This window comes from Lactuca sativa, chromosome 1 (assembly GCF_002870075.4).
Source record: "Lactuca sativa cultivar Salinas chromosome 1, Lsat_Salinas_v11, whole genome shotgun sequence".
Classification (NCBI taxonomy): domain Eukaryota; kingdom Viridiplantae; phylum Streptophyta; class Magnoliopsida; order Asterales; family Asteraceae; genus Lactuca; species Lactuca sativa.
Window position 1 is genome coordinate 21,220,142 of NC_056623.2, and position 9,590 is coordinate 21,229,731.

The 9,590-nt window shown below is 31.7% G+C and overlaps 2 protein-coding genes across 3 annotated transcripts; both read left to right on the forward strand.

Annotated features, from left to right (window-relative positions):
* Positions 1–3,949: 3,949 nt before the first annotated feature.
* Positions 3,950–7,460, forward strand: LOC111915763 (phosphatidylinositol/phosphatidylcholine transfer protein SFH6). 2 transcript variants are annotated; one of them, XM_023911418.3, is made up of 11 exons: positions 3,950–4,125; positions 4,726–5,023; positions 5,104–5,470; positions 5,551–5,628; positions 5,746–5,847; positions 5,927–5,976; positions 6,068–6,167; positions 6,306–6,461; positions 6,536–6,934; positions 7,029–7,103; positions 7,193–7,460. In XM_023911418.3, the coding sequence occupies exons 1-11, from the start codon at positions 3,981–3,983 to the stop codon at positions 7,229–7,231; spliced, it is 1,809 nt and encodes a 602-aa protein (XP_023767186.2). In that variant the 5' UTR covers positions 3,950–3,980; the 3' UTR covers positions 7,232–7,460. The 2 variants fall into 2 exon arrangements, with proteins under 2 accessions (XP_023767186.2, XP_023767185.2); XM_023911417.3 differs by having other exon boundaries at positions 3,951–4,125; positions 7,029–7,460.
* Positions 7,461–7,993: 533 nt separating this feature from the next.
* LOC111915765 (histone H1) lies at positions 7,994–9,035 on the forward strand. Its single transcript, XM_023911421.3, has 2 exons — positions 7,994–8,265; positions 8,362–9,035. The coding sequence occupies exons 1-2, from the start codon at positions 8,083–8,085 to the stop codon at positions 8,926–8,928; spliced, it is 750 nt and encodes a 249-aa protein (XP_023767189.1). The 5' UTR covers positions 7,994–8,082; the 3' UTR covers positions 8,929–9,035.
* Positions 9,036–9,590: the final 555 nt, after the last annotated feature.

The following is a 9,590-nucleotide window of genomic DNA, read 5'->3' on the forward strand; positions in this document are numbered from 1 at the left end:
ACGACAAGCAAAAACGAGAAATATGATTGACTTTTACTTTCATCAACCAACCAAATTCTTTTTTTCTTCTTCTCTCTCTACCTCTTAACATGTTATGACATATGCACATCACCCCCACTTCTAGTTATTGATGTGTTGGCATATGATGTGGCAAAATCATGTTATAACATTGGACCCATACCTAATGCTCTAAAGAAAGACTCTTTTACTTGGTTAGTGGACATTGTATCATAATTGTATTGTGTTCTCTAAGATATAGAGTACCAAAAAGAAACAAAAATGTGTACCTTGTTTGAGTCCCTATGTCCAACCAGCCGAGTCTCTTACTATTCATGGTGGTAGACATGATATCTTAAGGGGGTGTTTGACTAAGCTTATTTTCCGAGCTTATTTTTTATAAGCTCATTTTTTCTGACTTATTTTTCATAAGTTCGGCTTATTTTCTTAGTATAAGTCATAATAAGCTCAGAAGTTGAAAAATAAGTAAGAAAAAAATGAGCTTATAAAAAATAAGCTCGGAAAATAAGCTATAAATAAGCTTAACCAAACACTCCTTAAAAAGCCAAAAAGCCAATAAGTTTAAAAAGTCATGATGGTAGTCATGATATCCTAAAAAGTCAATAAGCCAATAAGTTTAAAAAGTCATGGTGGTAGTTATGGTGTCTGGGAATGCTTTTTTAAAATTGCTAGATTTATTGGCTTTTCAAAAAGCCAATAAGTTTATAAAGTGTTTGGAAACACTAAATTTTTAGTGAAAAAAAATGACTTTCTAAAAAACTAAAAATTTCTAACTTTTCAAAAAGCTAATAAAGAGTTTGAGAAACAATACTAAACATGCCCCTGTGTTTAATACCAATAAAAATATATGTACTTTGTATGAGCTTTGATCTTCAACACTGAGTACAAAAATTACTTTTAAAAATTGTCTTAAGTTGTATATTAGCTCTGGTCCATTAGCTTCGACAGTGTGCTCAATTAATAACTCAAAATTTTTTTTATTTATTTTCTCTCTTGATTCTTCGTGTATCAACGTTTTCCTTCTCTACTTCATGAGTTTTAAAATTATTATTATTATTAATATTATTATTATTATTATTATTATTATTATTATTATTATTTTGGTCTTGAATACGTTTTAAAGGAACTTAGCTAAAGTTCGATTTAAGAGGTCCCTTTACATGGGCTTACATTTATATGGTTTATACCGAACTTTTCAATAATTCATAGTTGTGCACAAAACGAGCCCTTTACACCAACAATATAAAATTGGTTTAATGGCCTCGTAATGTAAAGAACTTTGGTTTTTGTTCATATTTAGATAATCATATCTTTATATATATGTTTGACCCGTAAGCTTGTTTGATCTGTTCAAAATAAAGTAATATTACTAGTAATTACCGATGATATTACTCTATTATGAACAAATTAAAAAAAGTAAACACATGATTACCTAAATATAGAAAAAAACCAAAGTTTATTATCCGTTTTGGTAATATTGGGTTCTTTATGATAAGTGCAAGCAATCATAAGACCTAGGGTTGTGTAGATATTAACTGATCTAATTTGAACTGACCGTTCTAATTACAAACTAATTGACTATATTGGATATCTAGTTAGATTGGATCAATTATGAAAAATTAAAATCCAATTAGAATGAATCGGTTATTGGACCACTCAGAAAATAATTGAACCGAACCAATCTGAACGCTCATCCAATTTGATATCCTATTATCGTCCAATGGTTATCTAATTACCATTAAATGTTATATCACTTTAATATTATCCAATAGATATCCAATTACCATCCAATTGAATTTAAATTTTAAACGTATTCTTTTCAGTCGTATTACGGTTGAACTTTGAGACTTGGTCGTTGAAGTTGAAGTGTTATTTGTTAGTCTTATTTTAGTGTAATCGTGTGTGGTTTTAGTTCTATTTATCATAATTATATTTGATTATTATTGGATATAAATGCGTTAGATCTAATGGATAATGGATAACCAATCAAATATATCTAATGAATAAAACTAATCCAATCAAATATCTAATTGGATCGGTTCATTGTTAACGAATTGAATTGAATCGATTGACAAAATCCAACATCCAATGGATAATTGGATGTTATCAATTCCATCAAAATCCATTGGATTTCAATCGATGAACACTCCTAATAACACCCATTGATGTGACAATGAATCAGGTATCGAGTCTTGGCTGTGCTACCATGAAAAAGCACATTAAAAAAGTGTTGAGTGGTGTTGTCATGCAGTGTTGCCACGTTGTCCTGATATGTGGTCAATGTTCTAAATAACATAAGACGTGATTTTGGCGGCAATGTCAAGCCTCAAACTTTTACGACTCGTGACGAGCTATGTTGTTTATAAGACGTAACTTAAGGTGACAATATATATATATATATATATATATATATATATATATATATATATATATATATATATATATATGACTCAAGGCTCAAACTGCTGTTGTTATTCATTTTTATATAAATATATAACTCAAGATGACATTTAGTTAAAACATGACGACAAGTACAAACATTCGAGCCATGACGCGCCATGACATATTTATTTAAAACTTTGCATGCGGTGTTGTCAAACATATAAACGTATATGAAGGCGATGGAAATAAAATTAGAAAGAAAATAGTTCTTTCATCAATGACTAAAGCTTTCAAGCCAATATGCTATAAAATATAGTTTATAAGGTTTAATAATGATACCATTCTAGGTTATAGGGTTTAATAGCGATACTATAAATTTTTTAGCAAAAATTGCGACTTTCATTGATACCGAGTACAACATATGTAAAATGAGAAAACAACTCACAAATTCTATAATTGTGGAAATCTAATCCTATCTAAACATACATGATAAGTATACAATAAGAGAAATTAAATATCCTCCTACATTTTGTTCATACCAATCATTCTATCCATTTAAATGATGACACGTGTTATATTTTTATCCTAAAATATTATTAAATTTCATTAAATGAGCATTAAATGTTACACATGCCATCATTTTATTGGGTAAAAGGATATATAAGAACAAAAAATACGAAGATATTTAATTTCTCAATACAATAAATACACTGTCTATAATAACTATCATTTCAAGAGTATTTCAAACCTAAAAAAATGCATATAATAATTTGTAATGTCTAAATTCTAATAATTACTTATCCGTTATATATTTATTTACCACCTTGATTTTTGAAGTTTTTATTCTTTTACTTTGACCGTAAATATTTTTATTTTTGTTATAAATTACTTGATAAAACTTATAACAATGAAAACACAATCCTTTTATATATTTTGCATCAACAATATTGATATTAGAGTAAAGAACTAAAAAAAAAGAGATTTCAAAGATTTTTTTCCTAAAATTCTTATTAGATATTAAAAAAACAAAAATATTTAAATTCAAAATTAAATAATAAAAACTTGAAAAATAAAAAATAGACGGTGCATATAAGAAAAACTATAATATAATATCTTTAATATATTAATAATTTAATATTTATACATAATATCTTTTGACTCAGATCATGAAAACCTAAAGATGCTTGTTCGCATGCGCATATTCCAATAAGATCATCAAAGGAGTCGCAATTTCACCCCCCACGAAACTTAATATGCACTAAACACGCAAGCCATTTCTAGTTATAATATTTTCTTCATGTAAATTTATAATCGACGTTTATTATTTTTTTTTCAGTTATAAATCATCAATACTTAAAATTAGTAATTGACCAACAAATATGTCTTTAAAAAGGAATTAAAGATGTCCCTCCCATATAATTCTTTCTTCTCTCGATTGTTTTCTAATATGTTTATACCATATTATTTAATTCGTGTTAATAATTATTTCCAATAATCTAAGGGCAGAATCGTTATTTAATGAAAACTCCCGCCAACTTGAAAAGCAAAGTAGAAAAAAAAAACAATAAATAAATTAATGAATGCGTAACGTCTCCACAAGGACCAAACTCACACTCTCACCGGGGACGTTGTGTGTTTTTCCACCGACGGCCACCGTGGAAACTAATCTTACCGGCGAAATTATCGGCATGTCTGACGGAGACGAACAATTTGTTCCTCATCATCGTGAGTGTATCTTTTCATCTTCTGTTTTTATAAATGTTCCTACTTCCTTGTTAATTTCTGACGCATATATGGATACATACTATGTTTACTGTGTTATGTTAAATTATTGGTTTGAATTTCAGTTAATCTTGAGATAGACTTGTGTTTCAATCTATTTTTTAACTGCTTGGCTGAGAATTTAGATGGTTTGTGCTTTTTAGTTGTAGCCAATTATTTTCCACAACATATTATAGGCTGGATATCACAATTTTCAGAAAAAAAAAACAGTAATCGTGTTAATCTTATAACAATTGATTCCAATATAAAATCTATTGATGTTGATTTTCTGCGAATTTTGCATCTGAAAAAAATACTAGGTTTGAATTTGTAGTTTTGAAATATGAAACTGATTGAGTAAGAAGACTTTGGTTACACATTTTAACTCCCAAGATTCCTGGATCTATATGAAGTATTTTTCATTCGAATTCAATTACTGAATACGAGGATTTTCTTTAGGGGTTTTAATTACAGAGAAATGATTACATAAATGGAAACATGCCATGTTTGATGTTAAATTTGATTGTAGATCTAAATATGTTATGCGTTTGTATTATGTTGCAGGTTGGGAAGGAACCTCTAGTTATTATGAATGCAATGAACACAACTCAGACTTTGAAATCTCTGGAGAAGAAAAAAGAAGTAAAATGGGAACATTAAAGAAGGCAGCAAAGAATGCATCAAGTAGAATTCGACACTCTCTGAAGAAGAAAAGTAGGAAGAAAAACAATCACGAACTTTCCATTTCTATTGAAGATGTGCGTGATCCCGAAGAGGTAAATTCAGTAAATAATTTTCGACAAATCCTGGTAGCAGAAGAGTTTCTTCCTCCACAATTTGATGATTATTTCACAATGTTGAGGTAAACTAATAATTACTAAATCCAAATCCATATCTGATTATGGACTTATTGTATATAATATATATACTCATGTATTACAGGTTCTTAAAAGCCAGGAACTTTGATATTGAAAAATCAAAGCATATGTGGGTTAACATGCTTCAATGGAGGAAAGCATTTGGTACTGACAATATCTTTGAGGATTTTGAGTTCAATGAGCTGAAAGAAGTTCTGGAACACTATCCTCAAGGGTATCATGGTGTAGATAAAGAAGGAAGGCCTATTTATATAGAGTTATTAGGAAAATCTGATCCAGATAAGGTTATGTTAGTGACAACATTGGAGAGATATGTAACGTATCACGTGCAGGAGTTTGAGAAGACTACTTCCATCAGGTTTCCTGCTTGCTCTTTAGCTGCACATAAACGTATCACTTCTGGGACTACAATTTTAGATGTTCAAGGCGTGGTATGCTCGTTAATTCTCCATGTGAAAATATTATTTTATTATCAGATTTATAAATTTTGTGATTTTTTATAATGTTTCAGGGTTTGAAGAACCTAACTAGGTCTGCTTTAGATGTTATCAGGAAGTTGCAGCAAATCGACAATGACTACTACCCTGAGGTATGTTTTTTTTTTTTTTTTTTTTTTTTTTTTTCTTTCTTTCCATATTTTTTAATTTATTATGAAATGTTACTTTGAGATTTTTAGTATTTTGTCTCATGGAAATGAAATTTGCAGACACTTGGTCGCATGTATATTGTCAACGCGGGTTCTGGATTTAAAATGATATGGAAAGCAATCCAAAACTTTCTTGATCCTAAAACTAGATCCAAAATTCATGTAAGTTAAAATATTTTAAAATATCTCTATATGCGGATTTACTCATTTTTTACATTTTTGGTAATTCTTGTATGCTCAGGTTCTTGGCCATAAATATAAAAACACTTTGCTTGAAGTAATTGATGCAAGGTGAGTTATCATATTGCAAATGGTGCTCGTAGTTGTTATTGTTATTACTGTTATTATTGTTATTGTTACTGTTACTGTTACTTTACTGTAGTGAGTTGCCAGAGTTTCTGGGTGGAAGTTGTAATTGCAGAGAGCAAGGGGGTTGTCTGCAATCTGATAAAGGACCATGGCAAGACCACAACATATTGCAGGTGCTTTATTGATACTGTTGTTACTGATACTGATATTGATACTGATACTGATGTCTTGAACTGCTTTATTGATACTGTTGTTACTGATACTGATATTGATACTGATACTGATGTCTTGAACTTGGTACGTGCATGAAGCTGGTTTCTAGTGGCAAAGCAAAATGTTGTGTCCAAGAAATCTCAACATTAAGTAGCGAAGCATCAACAGCAGAATCAGCTTCTGAAATTGAAGAGATTGCTCATAAAGGTACAAAACACAATAAAGATCCAATATTGGCTCCTGTTTATGAAGAAGTAAGTTTAATCTTTATAATCATTTATTTCGTATATATTTATCTTAATAAGTTAGTATAAATGCTTTATTCCAGCACGAAAAGGATATTCCAGTGGATAGAGTTGTGGACAAAAGATTAAAGAAAGAAGCTTCTCATCAAGAGCCAGTTGTAATTCAAGGCCCACAAATGGCTACATCAACATTTCATGCTCATATATGGATTTCACTCATGTTCTTTCTATCCATTTTTGCTTTTGTTCGATCAGTTGGAGTTTCAGTATCTAATTTAGCCATGAACACTATTCTTTTAATAAGAAGACCAAATATTGAGGCAGAATTATCATATCTTGTGCAAAAAGTTTGTGAGCTTGAGGGAAAATTTAACAATTTGCAGTTGAAATCAGAGGAGTTGCCTAATGATAAAGTGGAACTACTCAATGCTACTGTTTGTCGTGTAGATGCTTTAGAAGCTGAGTTAATTTCTACAAAACAGGTTAGTATTTTTATAAAAATGAGTTAAAATACCAAAATTCACACTCGGTTTTTGTAAGATTATATATCCCCCAACTGTTTTCCATTCTATATAGGCGTTACATGAAGCTCTAATGAAACAAGATGAACTTCTTGCTTATGTTGATGGACAGAAAAGAGTTGAGTCTCGGGTATGTTACACAGGACATGATGATTTTATACTGATAAATGACCATTTATATTCTTAAAAGATTTAGTGATGAATGTGTCTTTGATGAAGGGAAGAAACTTTGCTTGTAAGATGGCATGTTTCAAATAACAATCCACCTCATGGATCTCAATCACATTTTCCATATGTAAAGATTTGATGTATGTGTAAAGGTTTGGATTTTGGAACCAGATGTTTTTTGAAGTTTTTATAGGCATCATTCATTTGTGTATTGTGTATATATGTATTTTTTAACGTACATATATGATTAATATTTTTTTTGGTTTTGATAAAAAGTATTGATTATGTTACTAATTGTAAAGTAAGTTTCATGTGTTCATCTTTCCTGTCATTTAAATTGATAAATGAGTATTCCAAACTTATCGGATCTTGACCATTCTTGATTCTATAACTCTTTATTGAGTATAGAACACAATTCGATATCAAGCTCACACCATGGGTCATGACATTGACTTACGATTACATAAACCTCTCAATAGTTCAAATTGGATTATTTTTTGAACCACTATAGCTTTTAAACAAAATATATTTTGAACCGTTTAACTTTAAGATTTATAAATATACTCTCTAGAAAGCTAACTTAATCTCCTAACGAAATGAACAAAATTTTATTAAAATCCGATAAGTATAACCCAGGTTGTGCCTAATTGAATCGAGCATAGAAACACATCAAATTGGCACTGTTTTGTCTAAACATTACAAGGAACTTCTCAGTCGTTGACTACAAATGATCCGACGGTCGATATGTGAAGATTACGATCCGTGTGATACCTTTCTCAACCAATCAAAACACAGATACCAAAATATGTCCATGCTCCATGTTATTTAAATCACCATGTATTTATTCATCGTCGTCATCATCAGTGCTATTAACTTCTATTAGTTTTTGCGTATACAGATCTCGATTCATTTCTCAAATTTCAGATCGTAATCCTAGACCAATGGCGACAGAAGAACCAATCGTGGCAACGGAAGAGCCAATTGTGGCGACAGAGGTGATCGATGCGGCTGAGACTGTCGCAGCGGAAGACAAACCTTCCGGTGAAGCAGCTGAAGTACAACCAAAGAAAGCATTGGCCAAGCGTAAACCTAGAAATCCTTCTCTGCATCCTCCTTACTTCGAGGTATTAATTGATCTGTTTTCGTGGTTAATTTATTGATTACGATATGAACTTATCGATCTGATTTTTAAATGTTAATGTTGATCGATTGTGATTCAGATGATCAAGGATGCGATCGTTACATTGAAGGAGAAGACTGGTTCGAGCCAGCAAGCGATCACAAAGTTTATCGAAGGGAAGCAAAAGAATCTTCCAGCGAATTTTAAGAAAAGCTTGTTAACTCAATTGAAGAAATTCGTCGCCGCTGGTAAGCTCGTTAAGGTCAAAGCTTCATACAAGCTATCGGCTAAAGCTGCTCCGGCGAAGAAGGCGCCTGCTACTAAGCCCAAGGCAGCCGCCAAAACTAAGCCAGCTGTTAAAAAAGCACCAGCAAAGAAAAAGGTCGCCGCCAAGCCTAAGCCGGTTGTCAAGGCTAAAACCATAGCAAAGCCAAAAGCAGCTGCAAAGCCTAAACCGGCATCAAAAGCAAAAACAGCCGCCAAGCCTAAGCCGGCCACTAAAGTTGCAGCGAAGCCAGCTGCAAAACCTAAAGCAGTTAAGGCTAAAACAAAAACGCCTACAAAGTCTGCGAAGGTGGCAAAAACGTCGAAGAAATCCACTCCGGGAAAGAAATCCGTTGCAGCTCCGAGGAAGGCAGCGACGGCGACGAGGAAGGCGAAGAAGTAGATCTGAATTATTGTGTAGGGTGTATGCCTGTGAAAAAATGTGTAGTTGAGGGTGTGTATGGTATTTTTCCAAACGTATTGAATAAAAAATCAGACTAAATTACATAATCTGGGTTTTTGTTTATGTCGCAATTCATGAATTTAGACAGACAGTTAATTTTGTAATCACAAATATTTTTCCAAACATCCCCTTGTTGACTTTATCTATTGGTCTTGAGGGTTAACACTCATGGTATCCATTTGTTAACACCATCATGTGAGGGTAAAAACGTCATATGCTTTTGGTCCTTGTGCTTTTAAACCTTTTATTTGAATGAATGCATAGTACTTCCCCCAAGGTCTATCTGATGTTTGTCTTTTTTTCTTCTAGGTTACACAAAAATCAAACTCAATCATGCTTGTGTGCTTCTGTCGTAGAATCACAATAGTGAAAACGTCATGGACATTGAGAAATCCAGGTCGTGGTTTTCACTCATGCCCTAAAATGGTAAAGTGTATTCCTAAATATCAAATAGGTTTTCTTATAATAGTTATTTGGATAAATTATATTAATCGTTCATCGTGCATATGTCAAAAAGTATGTTCATTATTTATTTCCAAAAATTAATTTGGATTGTCACTGATTATGTTTTTTCTTGCACACTTAGGTGCTGTTTGTTTTTT

Coding starts and splice junctions, on each gene's coding strand:
- LOC111915763 (XM_023911417.3), top strand. CDS start 3,981: ATGCGTAACGTCTCCACAAGGACCAAACTCACACTCTCACCGGGGACG. Junction 5,471..5,550: donor TTTTAGATGTTCAAGGCGTG/GTATGCTCGTTA, acceptor ATAATGTTTCAG/GGTTTGAAGAACCTAACTAG. Junction 6,935..7,028: donor AGTTAATTTCTACAAAACAG/GTTAGTATTTTT, acceptor CATTCTATATAG/GCGTTACATGAAGCTCTAAT.
- LOC111915765 (XM_023911421.3), top strand. CDS start 8,083: ATGGCGACAGAAGAACCAATCGTGGCAACGGAAGAGCCAATTGTGGCG. Junction 8,266..8,361: donor TGCATCCTCCTTACTTCGAG/GTATTAATTGAT, acceptor ATTGTGATTCAG/ATGATCAAGGATGCGATCGT.